We start from the raw sequence: 19972 nt of genomic DNA, 5'->3' as shown, positions 1-19972 counted from the left end.
TTTTTATATGAATGCGACTTTAACTGTCATGATAATAAGTTACAATGTACTCAACACTCAGATATCTGCAATCAGCTTTCCTCAGGGAGTACAGCCATGTAGTTAAGCTGCCATCAGCAAGCCTTCACTTGCAGTGGCTCCCAGAATCAATTTCTGTCGATTCGCCTGCATGTTGGTTGGATCCTCGCCTGGCGTCGGAAGCTCTGGAATATCTCTGCTGCGTTGGAGTGACTGTACAGCGGACTGCTCACAGGCCCTCTTCAAACCCGAAGCTCTCGGAGGTCAAATATGCAAATGAGGACTCTTCAAACCCGAAGCTCTCGGAGGTCAAATATGCAAATGAGGAAGAACTAATTTGTCATAAATGCACTAATTGTGTCATGCATTATAACTCTGTTATGACTAAGGATATTTATAAACTCAAGTATCCTAGCCCTATATCGGTATTTGTCCTATAGCCCGATATCGATACTTTCATTTGCATACTCCAGTTCTCCACAAATAATTTAATCTCGGAGCATCACATACTTGCCAGTCATCATCACAAGATATGATTGTTAGGTATTAATATTTTTTTACTGTTCATTAGTCGACCCACTCCATTTCACTAATCATTGATACAATATACAACTCACTGCGTTTGAGAAAATACGGAGAGTGCCGCCCGATCTACTAAAATGATAGCTAATAAGCCGCTCACTGTTATTGTAGGTTCAAGCCTTACTGTAACACTGCTACTGGACTATCCTTGTATTTAATTACTTCTTTCATTTAACCTCATTTATATAATTCGCATAATTTGGCATAATCCACCACATTCACTCAGATCAATTTCATAACTGCACACGTAATAATTCACTTCAATCGACCACCTCCTTTTCTTTTTACAACGTGCCGCTCTGACACATAATCGAAGTAATTTTTTTTAAATCACATACGGGTCATAGCGAACTGAATTAAAGACGTTACAAATATTTGGTACTCAGCGCACTGTCACTTAGTATGTGTTGTCATTTACCACTACACAATACCGTTCAATAAGAATCTTCACAATGTGAAACACTGAATAATGAAACTAACTGTTCACTAGAGAATGGGTCTACTGATTAGACCGAATGCACTGGATATACTGTGTATACTGGCTTCTTGCCACTCGCCTTTATAGTGAGAGGCCTTATTTTTTGGAGGGGGAGTCAGACCATGCCCCCTTGTCAAACAACAGTCTGTTGGACGGTATATTTAAATGTTGAATTTGATATCAAATTAAAGCCTGTACATCCTTCTTTCCACTGATCAATTTTCGTTCCGAGTCCTTCGCGGGTTTGTCTGCAATCATCAAAGCGTCAGTATCAATTCTCAGTAGGTGGAGCCTGACTCCGGAGATTTTTAAGTTTCCCTTTCCTGTCAGAGTCGGGCATCTGGTTTCACTCTCTTCATGCCATCAACTATCTGTGTACTTCCTATTATTCTTATTATGTAAAATGGTTCTCTGCATGATAAATCCGCATGAAATCTCCTCATTCATCGAAGTCGTAACTCGAAATTATCCATCAAGTATTTCCGAGTTATTAATGTTGATACCCTCGAAACAGTTGAAAGCTATGCATTGGTACCACTAGACATTTAGGGGAATACATGGGGTGATATCGTCTCATATGTTGAGACGACTTCTTTGAGGCTGTTTCGTGACATCTTTCTTGATCCAGCTCTCTCGCTCAGAGCTTGAGTCCCGGAACCGTCAAGAATATCCTCGTTTGGCGGCTATTTAACATAGAACTGTGCGGAAAACGGCATATTCTCTATTCAGAATGTCTCTATATCCATATGACGATGTCATGAACGGTTACAGTACATACTCTACAATAAAATTCTTTGTAGACACAAAATTTGGTTTAGGAGAAATAAACCAGAGGGTTGAGAGACTCCTAGAATTCTGCAAACAGCATGAAATGGTAATTAAAAATACACTCTTTGAAGTGCATTATAGAAGAATATATACATGGAAAGCACCAGATAACATCAGAAGATTCCAGATCACTTACAATGTAGTTAAACAACTGGAATCAAGTTCAATCTAGTGACAGTTATCCTTATCTTACCGTAATCTTGTCCGGCTCCATGGCTAAATAGTTAGCATGCTGGCCTTTGGTCACAGGGGTTCCGGGTTCAATTCTTGGCAGGGTCGGGAATTTTAACCATCATTGGTCTAGTATGGGGGCTGAGTGTATGTGTTGTCTTCATCACCATTTTATCCTCATCACGACGTGCAGGTCGCCCAAGGGAGTCAAATCAAAAGACCTGCACCTGGCGAGCCGATCATGTCCTCGGACACTCCCGGCACTAAAAGCCATACGCCATTTCATTTCATTACCATAATCTTGACCTAGATAAATGCAATATCCAACTAAGGAGAATACATGAACCAAAAGGAAAAAATGGCACTTGGATGGTGTGAAGAATGAGGAAACAAAGCAACTCTTCAGAGAGAAAACCAATGAAGTGACAGCAAGACATCGAGAAGAATTTAGAGGATGGATCAAGGGAAGGGATAGAATAGTAGAGGCTGCAAATGAGGTTTTAGGTAGGAGGAAACTGGAGCCAAGAAAACACTGGATGTCAGATGAGATATTAAATCTTATGGAACCGGCCGAGCTGGCCGTGCGGTTAGGGGCGGGCAGTTGTGAGCTTGCATCCAGGAATAGTGGGTTCGAACCCATTGTCAGCAGCCCTAAAGATGGTTTCCCATTTTCACACCAGGCAAATGCTGGGGCTGTACCTTAATTAAGGCCACGGCCACTTCCCACTCCTAGGCCTTTCCTATCCCATCATCGCCATCAGACTTATCTGTGTCAGTGCAACGTAAAGCAAATAGAAGAAAAAGGAATCTTATAAAAGAGAGGAATAAACTGGGGAAAGAAAATAAATTAGAAGACTATGAAAGAGTAAAAAATCAGATCACAAGTAAATGCAGAGAGGAGAAAGAAAAGTGGGCAAAAATGTAGCAGAAGAAATTGAAAATGATCTGAGAAATGGAAGACAGGATCAAGCATATGATAAAATTAAATCCCTGCAATACAAACCTAAAATAAAATTCATCCTGCTGAAGGACAAGAATGGAAACTTACTGGTGGATGATGAAGATGTATGTGAATGTTGGAGAGAATATATAGGAGAACTGTACATTGATAGAGAAATCAGAGACATTCATGATAATGAAGTACTGGAAGAGATTACAGATAAACACAGTGGTAAAATGGATCCTCCAATAACCAGGCAGGAATTTAAGAAAGGTCTGTCAAGCTTAGAAATGAGAAAGGTAGCAGGTACTGATAATATAACTACAGAGCTTTTGAAAAATTTTGGTACAGACTTGAAGGATTTTGTTTTTAATGTAATCACATTGTGTTATGAAACAGGAGAGATCCCAGATGACTTTAGTAAAATCAGAACAATCACTGTCTCCAAAAGAGGAAATGCTATGGAATGTAGTAATTGTAGAACGATCTCAGTCATATCCCATGCCTCAAAAGTACTCCTAAATATAATAAAGAGCAGGATAAAGTTTAAGATAGAGCCGTAGGTAGATAATCAGTTTGGTTTTAGAAAAGGCAAAGGAACGAGAGAAGCAATCCTTTCATTAAGTATGATACTGGAAAGAAGGTTAAAAATGAACAGGAAGGTGTCTGTAGCATTCTTGACTTGGAAAAAGCCTTTGACTTGATAAACTGGGAACTATTGTTTAAATGTGTGAAGAAAGTAGGAATTGACTCAAAAGATAGGTTTATCTGAAAAATTTACGAAAACCATTGTAAAATGTGGTGAATGGATTATTATTATTATTATTATTATTATTATTATTATTATTATTATTATTATTATTATTATTATTATTAACAAACACACCACAATTGGGAAATATTCCAGTGGCAATGGTCACTTACAGTAGTGTGATGATAAAGTTTAAAACATAATTACCCAACAAGACAACAACAATTAATTCCATGGAAAGAAAATATTACAAGAAATACTACTAGTTCAACATTCTAAATCCAGCATCATCATACACAAATTCACACACAAGAATTTCCGGTGCCTCACACTATGGCTTACAGTACTATAGGTTGAGCTTACTACTAGCTTAACATTACAAGTGATAATAAAGTAAAGTTAAAACATAACTGCCCAACAACAAAAACAAGAGTGCAACAAGCAATTCCATGGAAAGAAAATATTACAAGAAATACTACTAGTTTAACATTCTAAATCCAGCATCTTCATATGCGTACAATTTCATATACAACTTAAGTATTTCCAGTGCTTAACACTGTGGCTCGCAGTGTACAAGAATGGCAAGAATTAGGAAATGGGTGAGGCAGGGTTGTCTACTCTCACCATACCTTTTCAACTTGTTTTATTGAACAAGCAATATATGTGTTAAAGGATAGGACTAAGGGAATAAAGGTACAGTAAATGGGAAAAAATCCACTATTAGATTTTCTGATGACATTTCCATAATAACAGACTCTTGAGAATGAATTAAATAGAATGTTGAATGTTCTGTGTGATATATGTGATACTTGATATCCATAGTAAGAAAATCAAAGTTTTAGTTGTGAACAAAGAATAAGAAATTCCAAAGTTAAACAAGTGCAACATTTCTGTTACTTAGGAATCATTATAACTGTGAACACAATAGATGCACCAAGGAAATTAAAAGAAGAAATAGCTTTTGCTAAGCAGGCCTTTCAAAATAAAATCTTTTAACAAATACCCACATAAGTTTAGAAACAAGAAAGGCTTTTGTAAAATCCTTTGTCTGGAGTATACTAGTTTATGGTTGTGAGAGTTGGTCTATTGGAAAAAAGGGAAGAGATTCATTGGAAGCAAGTGAAATGTGGATTTGGAGGAAAATGACAAGGACATGCTGGACTCAAAGACAAATCAAGATGTTCTAAAGGAAGTCAATAAGCAATGGAGGCTGATAAAGGATATGGAAGGAACGTCTTTGAAGGAAAAATACTAGGAAAGAAAGGAAAAGGAAGACCAAGGAAGACATACTTCGAGGATGTGAGAAACTTGATGGGATGTAAAGACTACAAGGAAGTGAAGAAAACAGCAGGATTGATAGGAGGATGGTTGCAGCGATTAGACTTGGCCTTTAGTGTATGATCATGATGTAGACATGTTGTAGGCAATGTGATTCTTCACTGTCAGAGTTCAAATACATAAGACATTGTCGCCATCTTGTAACATATAAATGGTCCTCCTGCAACCACTGTAGTCCGTAGTACTACACCAGTCCATGGTGATACTACACAACACTACCAACCTGCAATGAATAAATACATTATCTAACATACTGCCCACCAAAAGGCATCTGCCTTTTCTATTTCACAGTTGGTAAGGGACAGAAATTGTGAATAGGCTTTTTACATTCACCTTTACTCATTTACACAGTCACTACACAAATTAATCCGTCACTGCCAGGGTGCACATTCTTGATTACTGCCATCTTCCACTGCGTAAAAGGTACGTTATCTTCTTTCAGTACGACTAGGTCTCAAGGTTGAAGATTGGGATGTTTTGTTGCCCATTTATTCCTTTGCCATGCCTTCGTCCAATTTGTTCTTCTTACCCCATATCTCTCTTACGCTCAAACTTCTCCCTTTCGCCAGGTCACCTCTTGCTTCTTCTTCCTGCCTCCCAGCTGTATTTTCACTTTGTTTGTGTGCTCTTGTCACATCTTGTGTTTCTGCCCCCACAATCACTCCCTGTATCTTCCTTTCTTCTCTCACACAGGCCTCCGTCCTCAGCTCCTTAATTAATTCCCTGGTCTCCTTCCTTATCTCCCTCCTCATCTCATTTGCTACCTCCTTGGCTCCTTCTTCGATCGATTTGGAAATAGCATTCACGTCTTCCTCTGTCAAGTTAATTTCTTTTTGCTGCAAGCTAGGATCCAGTGCCTTATTTTCTTTGGTTCTTTCTTTGTCTCCAGGTCCGTCTTCACCCACTTTACTGTCTCTGACTTGCCTTTCTTCCACTCTCTTCCCCACTACCCCTTCGTCCTTCCTATTTTCTTCAATTTCCCGTAATTTCTTCGCTGTCCACACTCTGGTCCATAGTCCATTGGTTACTACTAATTGTTGACCCTTAATGTAGGCTCTTAACCCTTGTATTTTAGCCCTGACCAAATGTTTCTTCAGAGTGTTTATATTCTTTACCCCTTCTCTTCCCATGTCTCTTTTAATCCAAATTTTTGTGTTACGTATATTGTCTGCGCCTCTTATCACTACTTTCGCCATCAGGGTGGAAAACAACTTCAGTTTTATCGGCCTATCACCCCATTTTTTACCCATCTTTTCCACATCATCAGTAGGCATCAGACATAGTGACAAGAAGCAAAAAAAGGCAATCTGCAGTAGAAAGTAAATTGCAGTACACATGAGAATAGTGGAGTGTGTGTGTTATTTGTAACTATGACAAGAGTGATTAAATAGTCAAATTAGTAGGCAGTAAAGTGTGTAGTGAATGAGGAAGAGAGTGATTGTAAATTGGATAGGTGTTAAGGATAAAGCTAATATGTGGAGATCGATGGTATATGAGCAGAGGGTCCAAGTTAACTGTGAGTGAATATGGTTTCATTTAATGTGGTGAGTTGTCTGGATTCTAAAGATAATAAATATAGTGAGATAATAGAGTTTAAATAGTGGTCAACAGTAACAAAATGTAAGGTGAAAAATTGCACACTGGCACTACAGTGGAGGTAATACGAAGCCAGGTTTGCAACTTAAGTAGAAAACAGAGATGTCAGTGTTCAAGAAAGAATGCGTTGAGTGCGAACCCGGCCGGAAGTGATATACTCTTTGTTTAAAGTGCAGATGCAATCCGACACACCATTGTACGCTACACAGTAATATGTTACCAGTTTAGTTTCTTATTGCCATACTGCCTTATACTGGGGCCAACAGACCATTCTGCCTCATTGCCTTTTGATTATTATTATTTACATTAATATTGCTTTTTTCCCTTGTTTTGGTGTTAGTTATGTTTATTTTACGAGAATTATTATATGTGTATGTCAGCTTAAGCTGCCTAGGTTGGGCATTATTATTTTTCTCCCTTAATAGATCAATAAGGTTTCAATGCTTTAGATCTGGAGGAAAATAAAGACATCTATCTATCTATCTATCTATCTATCTATCTATCTATTCCTTTGCTGTAGGTTATTAAGGTATTAATTTGACCATCTCCTCCAGAAATTCTGAGTTAGCTGCTGGATATATTGCCATCTGGATGAGGTGGTGGTGGGAGAAGTATAATCGTGATCATGGAGTGTAGTAATTGGCTCTCCTATAAGGAAGTGGACAGAGTGAGGTAAGAAGAGTCAAAAGGATCATTATTTAACTTGGTGAGAGAATGCCAGGTTGGGCAAGCTTAAATTTGTGTTGTAACAATAGTCAATTCTTCATAGGTGAAGACCGGGCGAGTTGGCCGTGCGCGTAGAGGCGCGCGGCTGTGAGCTTGCATCCGGGAGATAGTAGGTTCAAATCCCACTATCGGCAGCCCTGAAAATGGTTTTCTGTGGTTTTCCATTTTCACACCAGGCAAATGCTGGGGCTGTTCCTTAATTAAGGCCATGGCCGCTTCCTTCCAACTCCTAGGCCTTTCCTATCCCATCGTCGCCATAAGACCTATCTGTGTCGGTGCGACGTAAAGCCCCTAGCAAAAAAAAAAAAAAAAAAAAAAAATCATAGGTGAAGGAGTGAGAACCTATCACGTTTCTGAGGTGATATTTCATACTTTTGACAGCTGCTTCCCAGATTCCACCAAAGTGTGGCACTGCAGGAGGGATAAAATGCCATGTTAATCCCATGTCTGTTGCAGTTAAGAGGTTTTTAAAAACATTTTTTTAAAGCATTGTCTTGTAGAAAGGCCTTGATTTCCTTAGCTATTCTGATGAAGTTGTTGCCATTCTTGCCGTAAATGTTCAGAGGCTGACTTCTACAAAAGCTATCTCGACAAAGAGCAGTTGTGGGGAGAACATGTATCACCTCTATGTGGACAGCCTTGGTAGCTAGGCAAATGAATGTTCCAATATATGCCTTCAGTCTAGATTTGTTCAATCTCACACCAGTTTTTATGAGAATTGGGCCAGCATAGTTTATGCCAGTGTTAAGGAATGGGCACGTCAGTATTACTCGCACCCTTGGCGTATTTCCCATTAATTGCACGGCAGTATCATCATTCAGCTTGCAACACAAGACATTATAAGCTATAAATTTCATTTTTGTTCCGTACTGAAGTCCATTTATAAGAAATAAATTGACAAGATACAATAAATCAAGTAAGTGCTATTACATCAGTCTTGGGACTAGTTTCAGCCACCTAATGGTCATCGTCAGCCAGATAAAATTAAACGGATTATGTGATAACTAAAACATGTGTATAACAGGCAAAGACAATGTTGCAGGAATAATTATAACATTAAATTACTTATAATAACAAAATTTATGGTTGTGATCTTCTTGTCATGATATGGTGTCTTCACTTAGGACCTCAGGCAAAGAAGTAAATATGGAAATGATAGCCAGAATTAGAAATGAATAAACATACAGAAATGAAATTAAAAAGAAGAAAAATTATTTATGAGACTCGCCTCTAATGTCTGATGTGTAATGAACACTAACTTGCTGGAGGAAGCAGGCAGGCCATGTAACAAAGGAGTGGGTAGGGAACAAGCACTGACTTGTAGGAAGCAGGCAGATTGCTATGCACGCGCCTCCCTTACAGCTGCTTAGGTCTCGGAGAGTAGAAATGCCACTGGACAGTCTGGGTTTATAAGAGAGACACTGTAAAAGTGTTTTGTTTAGTTTGATGCTTGCACAGTATTCCTACATAGGTTTTGAAAATTGTACATTTACAGTTGTCTGGAAAAATTTGTGGCTTGGTTTGGTAATTGTGTTAGGTGTAAATTTTTTTGACAGTCAAAACTTGTATTAGTTTTTTATTTCCTTGATTACGTAGATCATCATAAAATTTTGGTTTAAATGCTTTTAACTCTGTTATTATATTATTCTTTTCTTGAGGAATCTTGCAGTTCTTCAGCTTAGCTTTTATGTTTTTGATTACTTAGACCATCATGAAATGTTGATTTACTTGCTCTTAACTCTGTTTAGATTTAGATTTATTATTTTTCTTTAGATCTACAGTAATAATACCCATTTGATCCGTTATAAAGAAAAATAACAATGTCCAGCCTAAGCCAAATTACATACTACTAACTTGGTGGACCCTACACAGGCGGAATACCGGACAACCATGCAAGGTTCCACCCCTAGCTAAATCTGTTAAGCTGCCTCTAACATGGACGGATGACCGGCTCACATGCTAGGGCACCCCCTATCTCTAAATTAAGCCTATAACTAATTACAACATTAAATCTATACTAATCTATCTTAAGCTGCCTCTAACATGGACGGATGACCAGCTCACATGCTAGGGCACCCCCTACGTCTAAATTAAGCCTATAACTAATTACAACATTAAATCTATACTAGTTCTAAATCTATACTAATCTATCCTAAGCTGCCTCTAACATGGACAGATGACCAGCTCACATGCTAGGGCACCCCCTACATCTGAATTAAGCCTATAACTAATTACAACATTAAATCTATACTAATTCTATCCTAGTACCTCTTATCATTAACTAATAAATCAAAACCAATACTGTCTCAATACACATAAATACACCTTCACTTGAATAAATACCCTCTAAACTTCGCTATCTTTCCTAATATCCATAAATACACCTTCACTTGAAAAAATACCCTCTAAACTTCGCTATCTCTTTTAATATCCATCCATCGAACTCAACAATCATTCACTTCATTTCCATGCCACATATCATTACATATCTACCTCTTATCATAAAGACACCTTTACTAGAATAAATACCCACTAAACTTCGCTATCTTTCTTATCATCCATTCGCCACCATGCCCCTGCTGAACATACACACAAACCTTTGCACATTCCATTCCTCCTACATTTCCTCTACTTGTCTCTCTCAGGGTTGCTGATTCCATGCTTCAGCGGTATTATGAATGTCACAGACCCCATACACGCTAACCTTAGCACATTCCATTCCTACTACATTTCCTCTACTTGACTCCCTCGTGGTTGCTGATTCCATACTTCCGTTGCACTCACATTCTGCTAATACGTATTCTACTCATGTTGCAACTTTATCACTGCACTACCTATCTATTCCTGTTCATCTTATTCAACCATGCTTAATCTAATTAAATAATCATCTAAAACCAACTTTGCTTGCCGATTTACCATTAACTAATAAATCACTTACCAATACCATTTAAACTTCGCTACCTCTCTTAACATTCATCCATCATCGTCATACTTAACACTTCAATTCCAGTCCTCATTCACTTTACAATTATAATACACATTAAGACATCTTTACTTGAATAAATACCATCTAGACTTCGCTACCCCTCTTCTCATCCATCCATCGAATTCAACAATCTATCCATCTTATATCTCAAGTCTCATTACTTGAATAAGTACCATACAATTACAGTACACTTAAAAACACCTTATCACCTCGCTACCTCTCTTATCACTCATCCATCATACCATACACATGCAGATACCATCACTTCTTTACTTTAACCATTACAATGCCCTTCGAACTCAACAATCCATCCATCTTATATCTCAAGACACCATTATATGAATAAGTGCCATACAATTACAGTACACTTAAAAACACCTTATCACCTCGCTACCTCTCTTATCATTCATCCATCATATATCTATTATCATCACCTTTCATATTTAACACTTCAATTCCAGTAGATACCATCCAACCTCCTTTATATCTCCAAACTCGTAACAATTACACTACACATATAGACATCATTACTTGAGTAAGTACCATCTAAACTTCGCTACCTCTCGTATCATCCATCCATCTAAACTCTGATCCAACTTCTAAACATCAATACATATCTACCTCTTATCATTCTTCACTTGAATAAATACCCTCTAAGCTTCACTACCTCTCTTATCATCCATCCATCGCACTCCACAATCATTCTCTTCAATTCCATACCACATATCCTTACATATATACCTCTTATCATTAACTAATAAATCACTCACCAATACGATCTCCGTCATGCCATCACTTGAATAAATACCATACACTTGGTCTATCCATCTTCTACCTAAAGACACCATCACTTCAGTTACAATTATACTACACATACAGGCACCATTACTTGAGTAAATACACACATACAAACACCACCATAACTACGCTTCTGTCCTCCATCATAGGCAAACTATGTTACTTACTACTGTTACTTGACTTTTTACTTCTCGTAATTATTCCTTCCATTTTTCCTTTTTTGTCCCATAGGTCCTTCAAACTCAAGCTTCTCCCTTTGATCCCGGCACTTCTTACTTCTGCTTCCTCCCTCAAACCATTATTCTCGCTCCGATTCTGTCCGCTTGTCTTCCCCTGTGGTTCTTTTTCTTCCCTCGCGCAGACTTCCGACACTAATTCGTCCATTAAATTCCTGACTACTTCCATCCTTCTTGCATTTACTTTTTCTTCAGCTCTTTTCATGATCTCTTCCCAGGAACCCCATCTACTCAGTGTTCCTTCATTTACAGTATGTACATCAGCCCTGGTAGTTTCTTCTTGCCTCGAACTGTCAGCCCTGCTAGTTTCTTCTTGCCTCAAACTCTCATCCATTAATTTCAGTTTCGATATTGTCCACTTTCGGGTCCAATTCCTGTCGCTCACCACGAGTATCTGACCACTAATATACGCTTTCAATCCCTGAATTTTTGCTTTCACAAGATGTTTCTTAAGAATTTTAAAATTTCTACTCTCTTCTCTTCCGAAATCTCTCTTAATTCTAATGTTCTCACACTGTAGATTACCAGCGTTCCTTATCACTATGTCTGCCATCAATGAAGATAGCAGCGACACTTTTATGGGCCTGTGCCCTCCCACCTTGCCAACTCTCTCCACATTGTCTATATCTACCTCACTGAAATTTATTTTCATTTTTTTTTCGTATAACATCTACCACTTTGTAAATAATGTCCACTTTAGATTCTGCCTTGTCTTCCTCCACCCCATAAATAAATATGGATTTCTTCTTGCGCTCCTGTCTGCAGAATTCGATTTCTTTCTTCAGGTTTACCATCTCTTCATCCATATTTTTTATTTTCTCTCTTAGTGACACCAGTTCTTTCTCGCTGCCTTCTATCATCGCCTTCGTATTCTTCATATAATCCTGGATCCACTGTCTCGTCTTTTTTTGCTCCTGGCCTTGTTCTTGAAGCATTTTCTTTAATTGTTCAAACGGACATACCTCCTGTATTACTTCTCTTACTACTTTCCTCATAACCTCTACGTCTACCCAATTCATCGTATCTATCTCCTTGCCGACCGCTTGACCTTACCGCTTCCTCACTCTTAATCCACTCCACTCAGCAGGCGCACGCCACACGACACGCCCGTCCTCCTCACTGGCTTAAGCTAGACTGTGCCTTAACTCTGTTATTATATTATTCTTTTCTTGAGGAATCTTGCAGTTCTTCAGCTTAGCTTTCAACAACAAACATTTAGATCAAGCATCAGTGGCTGGATTGCCAAACCCGATTTTATGTCTCTGACAGAAATAATGTCTAAGCTGCCTTAACTTCTTCGGTCGATACTGACTAGCTGTAACTTCTCCACAACTTACTGTTCAGCTCACTTGACAAATACTGATGACGTTTCACTTGTTCTCTACAATAGTGTAATTCACTAACAACATTTAATTTCTTTATGAACATTTTCATTGCTAGTCTTTTTTCACTGTGCTTGCTACAACTATCTCCTCCTCATTAATTTATATGTGAAAGACCCATCTCAAAGTGACACTTACAAACCAGACCTATCCTGGCTTTCAAAATTTGCAGGATTGCTAGAAAAATCTCCCTGCAGACTGGTGCAACAGGTTCATTACCAGGTTGGTTTGTTGCCCTCTTTACAAAGTACTTTATCGATATATTTGTATTATTGCCATTACTCATAGTTTTCCTTGGAAGTGCTGCCGCTGTATGCTTGATTATAAATGTGTCCTGGATAAGCTTCTTTGGCATGCTATAGAATATGTTGTGAAAATGTTTGATGTCCCTGGCTATTAGCGTGTGGCACTGAAATGCTCCCTTCTTGCATATTGATTCCTATGGAGGTTGTGAAGTAGTGTATCCAAAAAGATAATATTTCTCCAGATTCTCCTTCAAGAATACATTTTTAATATAGTGATTATGTTCGAATTATTGCTAAACGAAGTACTAATAAGATGCTCGCCTTTCCTTTTTTTTTTCCCGCTTGTTCTTAGTTCAGTTTTTGTGATCATGTGTTTAAAGTAAAGGAAACCCGTGTCTTCATCCCGAGGTGGTGCAATTCTTTTCAGGCACACCCCAATGGAGATGAGGAACATGTACCATTACAACCACATACCAGTCCTCCTGCCATTCTTAAATTTCTGGCAGTACCAGGAATCAAACCCGGGCCCCCAAGGACGACCTTTAATAACACTAACCGTTATGCTACAGAAGCAGACATCATGGGAATGTTTCCTCCCATGACGAGGTATAGGAGGCTATACTTTCGAACATAATCACTATATTAAAAATGTATTCAGGAGAAAGCACCGAATTAATCAGATGTCAACAGGCAACTGAACTAGAGAGCTGCATAAAAGCAGTGCATTGTCAGATTAGAACAAGCTTGGCGGGAACTCTTAGAATAAATTAAATTAGCACAAACATTGTTAAGTACTACAATATCAGAAGTGAACAGGAAGACACTGCCTAAAAATAATACAGCATAGATGTAGAGTTTTGGAGCACATTTTGGTTGTTGAACTTCTTTTATAGAAGTTGTTGGAAAGAAATACAGATATTGGATTATGGATATAACTTAACGTAGCAGACATCTAGTTTTGGAAATAATGTCAAACATTAATATTGACTTTTAATCACAAATATTGTGTTCTGGAACACCTTATGCCATTCATTCGATGTGTTTCTGCAAGAGGAATAAGAAATTGGCAAATTTTTTAAAATTAAAAATGTCAGATGTCAACTTTTTGAACTAGATGCCTCATATGTTGAAGAGGATGGAAGAGGGAACCAGATGTTAGAGACCCAGAAAGGGAGGAGGGCTAGAGGGAGACCCAGGCGAAGGTGGTTGTGAACAGAATAATTAGAAGGAAGCTGAATTGGACTTAGCTTCTTGGCATTGTATAAAGCAGTTGCACCAAACTGACAGAATATTCTGAGACACTGTATTGTCAAAGTGCTGGTCAAATCAGGTCATGGCATGTGATCAAAGGCCGTCTTGTGGTCCATTAAAGTGAGAATGGAGTAGTTTGTTCTTCCCACAATCTTCTCAACTAGGATCCATGCAGCATGGATTGCGTTGTCTTTGCTCCAGTTTTTCACAAATCCAGCTTTTTTTGGTCATGTTAGTGATCTTACAAGTCCAGTAGTTAAGTATGTGTTCGAAGACCTTCATTGTATGCCACAGAAGTCAGATTCCAGAGGAATGTGACAACATTTTTCAGCTGAATTATCATAGCCTTTCAGCAAGCATTGAGAGTTGCAGCCAGCAGCCGTTGACGAATTTTCACTCCAGGTAAATGTGACACCAAATATTTCCTCAAGTTCAGACTTTTTTCCTTGAGGGAGCTACAGTAATTTTGGGTGGCTATTGCTAGCCTGTTGCAGCCTTTGTAAGACAGACCTTCTGCTGAGGGTGGGTGATATCTGCCATATATGGGAAATTGTGTGTCATTGTAGTGGATGTTAATGTTGTTTGTGAGTTGCAGGGATGTTGAGGACAGCATAAACACTCAGTCCTTAGGCCAAGGGAATTAACCATTTAAGGTTAAAATCTTGAACCTGGGGCCCTCTATACCGAAGACCATTATGCTGAACATTCACCCAAGGAGCCAGGCAGAGGGAGCTGAAGGCCTCATTAAAAATAAATATGTGTGATCTTTTCCTAATACAAATCAATCTGCAAAAAAAAAGTATCTTCTTTCTCAACATATACTGACATTTCCGTGTCTGTAGTATATTCATTTAGGTAAGCCTGGTTTGTTTCATTGCAGTCACTTTTGTTCATCAAAACTATATCCCCTTCTCCTTCAGCTTACTACATCGGTATCTGTTCAGCAGATGCCATAACAACTTGCCCACCGGGCGAGTTGGCCGTGCGCATAGAGGCGCGCGGCTGTGAGCTTGCATCCGGGAGATAGTAGGTTCGAATCCCACTATCGGCAGCCCTGAAAATGGTTTTCCGTGGCTTCCCATTTTCACACCAGGCAAATGCTGGGGCTGTACCATAATTAAGGCCACGGCCGCTTCCTTCCAACTCCTAGGCCTTTCCTATCCCATCGTCGCCATAAGACCTATCTGTGTCGGTGCGACGTAAAGCCCCTAGCAAAAAAAAAAAAAAAACAACTTGCCTAAATTCTCAAACAACCGTATATCATATGATGATAGGTATATTAAATTTCACATTATTTGTTTGCATAAAGTTGCTTGAATACGTCATACTTATGTCAGTAGATTTACCGGCACATAAAAGAACTCTTGTGGGGAAAAAATTCTGGCACTTCAGCATCTCCAAAAACTGTAAAAGTAGTTAGTGGGATGTAACACAAATACCATTGGAATAATATTGGATTAGCATAAAGAAATCTTCACTAATCTCTACAAAGCATAGATAACAATATACAATACAAAATGTGTAGCACTGTAACCTACTCGTGAGTGTCCCATTCACCAGAGTCGCATTGTGACATATTATGTTGAATGAGAGTTGCCGTTTTGAAAATTAACTAAAATGACTAACCCTCTAACCTTCATACCAGTCAGTCTGAAAATACAGGAACTGTCAAAAATATAGACCTTAAAACATTTGCTCAGTAAGTATAATACTTTAGATGTGAGTGCAGCATTCACATAGAGAGTAATTGTTTCTTACAGTAGTTCTTCCTATGGGCAGGTCCAAGTCATACAGTATAACCCAGTTATTATGTGTTATATGCAACTTATAATTATGTGTACTGTTGGTTGCAGTAAACCCGAAGGTAAAAATTCTTCTCCACGCGTCTGTAAGCAGCGTCGAATAGAAACCAGTGAAGGAAAATATGTACAGGAAGATCCAGATTGGGCATTGGGGGATGAAGTGAAAACATCTGTTGGAGTGAAGAGAAAAAGTTCAGGAAGTAGGTGAGTAATATGTTCTCCTTCACCAGGTTATAGCAAGTGCTGAACTAGGTAATTAAATCTCGGCTGATACCAAAGTATTGAAATATGATTGTTGGTGAAGCTTGTAGGGGTCATGTAGCTCTCAGCATGCATTCGAGAGATAGTGGATTCGAACCCCATTTTCAGCAGCCCTGAATATGGTTTTCCTTGGTTTCCCATTTTCTGACCTTAATCAGTCAAGACCATGTTTGCTTCTTTCCCACTGATAGCCATTTCCTATCCATTCAGCGCCATAAGACCTATCTGTATTCGTGCAACATCAAGCTAGTTGTAAGGAAATGAATGACTTTGGCAAACTCCAATTAAATTGCTCCGTTTAAGTGCGGCCAGTATCCAGTATTCGGGAGATAGTAGGTTCGAACCCCACTGTCGGCAGCCCTGAAAATGGTTTTCCATGGTTTCCCATTTTCAATCCAGGCAAATGCTGGGGCTGTACCTTAATTAAGGCCACGGCCGCTTCTTTCCCACTCCTAGCCCTTTCCTGTCCCATCGTCGCCATAAGACCTATCTGTGTCGGTGCGACGTAAAGCAACTAGCAACAAAAAAAAATTAAATTGCTCCTTAATTTAGCCATTTTTTCCTACATTCAGCAGTGATATAGTATATCCTTAAAAGGTATTTTCTGATTAAGCTTTCCAGATGAAAACAAAGAAGTTGCCTGTTTTTCAATATTCTACAGATAAGCCGTTTCTTTAAAATTTAAACAAATTTCAGTGATCTGTGTTATCATGACACAATTTTAACAAGTTTAAGAAGATTTCAAATTTTCATCTTCATTATTTAAAAATCTTACCAAATTTATTTTATAAAACTTTTCACTATTGGATAAAGTCATTCTGAACATTGTTTTAAACAGTAAAATTTACTCTAAAAGTACACTGAATTTGATACTGATTTTTATTTGATAGAGAGTGAGTTTATGCACCAAGCAAAAATAGCAGCACCTGGTGACACAGACTAAGACAATAATATCAGAGCAGAGTTGCTATACTCTCCTTCATACACTCTCCTGTGTAATGATATTCAAAGATTTATTAAATTTTCTTTCGCAAGTAGATAATATTTTTGCAAAATTATCATTGTGACCAGTTGATATCTCCAATCCTACCTCAGTGTGATGTTAAACCATTAACAAACATATATGTATATTGTCCCTGTATCCTATTATAAAGTGCCCTGAAGTTTTTGATACTCATAGCAGTGACCATAAAGGCTATTGTCCTCACTTCAAAAAATCAGTACCTTGAGAATGAATGAAGTTTGAGAAGATTCCCCATTGTCTCCTAAATCAATGAGTATCAATTTCTGATTTATTATCAATCCTCACAAAAATTGCAAATATATTATGCTGTATATCAGAACATTTCAGTAAACCAAGTTAAACAACCAATCGAATGCTCTGCACGGGAAAACCATTAAATATTGAGCCTCACACTTGGAAAGCCATTAATATGTCCTGTGATGGCAGTTTGTACGCACGTACACAAAATAATATTAATAATAATAATAATAAAAAAAATAATAATGCATTGGAAAAATAAACAATGTAGTGGCAGTTTCACATCTAGGCTTTGAAATGCAATGGTTGACTAATAAACATAACTTACAGGTCTAACAAACGACAACTACGGAAGGACGTGGGAGGTGGAAGGAGCCGTATTGACGTCCGTGGGAAAGTATGAAGTTATGAGGAAGAAAAGGTTCTCGATAATCACCCTCAAACTATTAATTGTTAACAAAATGAAAATGTTTACAAAATCAAAGCAAAGCAGACATACGACAATAGTAGGTGACAGTTTAGAGCACTTACATCAAAAATATTTAAATAAACTACTAAACCAAAACCCTTAATCTAATCAAGCTCTTCGGACAATAAGAAATTAACTCCAACACAGAATCGACACTGAATGACGTCAGGCAATCTCATATGAAATCAAAATTTTAATATAACATACAATATCGCTATTCAAGAGAGAAAGTTACATTTGCATTAAATTACAGAATGCTAAGTCTGAAAAGAGAATTGCCTCCGAAAACTAAGACACTGATATGACTGTCCGTCGAGGTACAGTCATTCAATTATTTGTGATTGGTGAGTGTGGAAATCTAGAGGAAAACTCCGACACACAAAATAAAATTTTACATTACTATGGAAAGTTACGTTAAATGAAAAAAGGCCAAAACACAAGAATGAATATAAATTAATTAAAAGGGAATAACATAGCGCTTACCGTGAGAGACCGGTGACCCAAGGACGGACACAAAATGCATCCGCCCGCTGAAGTGTTCCGAATTCAAACACCCAGACAGAAGACTTTGCTCTCACGAGAAGCCCGAAACAGGAAGTCGTGCAGTCACAAGTAGCCAATAACAACACTCCAGATTGTCACATTCACTAATGAAAAATGCTAATACTGACCAATAAGGAACATTGTTATTTTGGTCAATTACAAGGAGCTTCTAGAATAATCTTTTCTGCTGAACCCACAAATTAGCAGATGTTACAAAACTACAGGAAAAGGCCACTTACATTTGGCACACCCTGCCTCGCAAGTTATGTATCAAAATGAACATACCTCTATAGAATAAATGATCTACACAAAATGAAAATGCCGAAAACAAACAACCCTAAAATCATTAACACCTTTCACTTACATACAGAAAACAAACAAATAAGTTCTTTGTTTTTGTTCATCCTTTTAAATATTACACACCGAGCTCGATAGCTGCAGTCGCTTAAGTGTGGCCAGTATCCAGTATTCGGGAGACAGTAGGTTCGAACCCCACTGTCGGCAGCCCTGAAGATGGTTTTCCGTGGTTTCCCATTTTCACACCAGGCAAATGCTGGGGCTGTACCTTAATTAAGGCCACGGACGCTTCCTTCCCACTCCTAGCCCCGTCCTGTCCCATCGTCGCCACAAGACCTATCTGTGTCGGTGCGACGTAAAGCAAGTAGCAAAAAAAAAAAAAAAAAAAAAAAATATTACACACAGTCATTCTTGAGGGTAAAACCAATTTACACATTTTACACACAGTCACTCTTGAGGGTAAAACCAATTTACACATTTTACACCTATTACATGCCCCCATATCCTATTATAAAGTGCCCTAGCTGGAAAGTCGGGAGCCATGAGAGATTCACATGTTCTCTATGGTTGAATAGGATATGAGAACCAAGCTAGTCAACTCACTACAGAAGCAAAATATCAGTGACATGTTAAGGCATTTCAAGGGCAGGAATCTAATGAAAGGAAACGCCATAAAAATGGAACCTAAATTTTATTTACAAGAAATTAAACTAAGCTAGATTTTGGCAACCTGGCCACAAAAATGATTAACAAGAATTAAACATTATGATATTTATCATCCCTAATTTACACGCCATTTTAATTTTCATTACTTCATTACATCATGTGCGATACTCGTAGTGTAAAAAATATGTGCAAAGTTTTGTGTTTGTTTCATAATAATTCTTGAGTCATATAACATGTTCCATTGATTCTGTAACCTAAATATCAGAATTGACTTAGTCAAAGCTTTGATCACAAAAAAAAAAAAAAAAAGTGTTAATAAATTCCTATTTATGACTAATGCGTTAAAT

General features: G+C 38.1%; 1 protein-coding gene across 1 annotated transcript in view; it reads left to right on the top strand.

The window, feature by feature from the left end:
• Positions 1 to 19972, top strand: part of LOC136864575 (lethal(3)malignant brain tumor-like protein 3) — a 399309-nt gene that overhangs the window by 296638 nt on the left and 82699 nt on the right. Inside the window, exon 14 of the mRNA XM_067141757.2 lies at positions 16180 to 16332. Coding sequence (XP_066997858.2) covers positions 16180 to 16332 — 153 coding nt within the window. The remainder of the gene's footprint in view (positions 1 to 16179; positions 16333 to 19972) is intronic.

This window comes from Anabrus simplex, chromosome 2 (assembly GCF_040414725.1).
Source record: "Anabrus simplex isolate iqAnaSimp1 chromosome 2, ASM4041472v1, whole genome shotgun sequence".
Lineage (NCBI taxonomy): Eukaryota > Metazoa > Arthropoda > Insecta > Orthoptera > Tettigoniidae > Anabrus > Anabrus simplex.
This window is presented reverse-complemented; position numbering and strand designations above follow the sequence as displayed.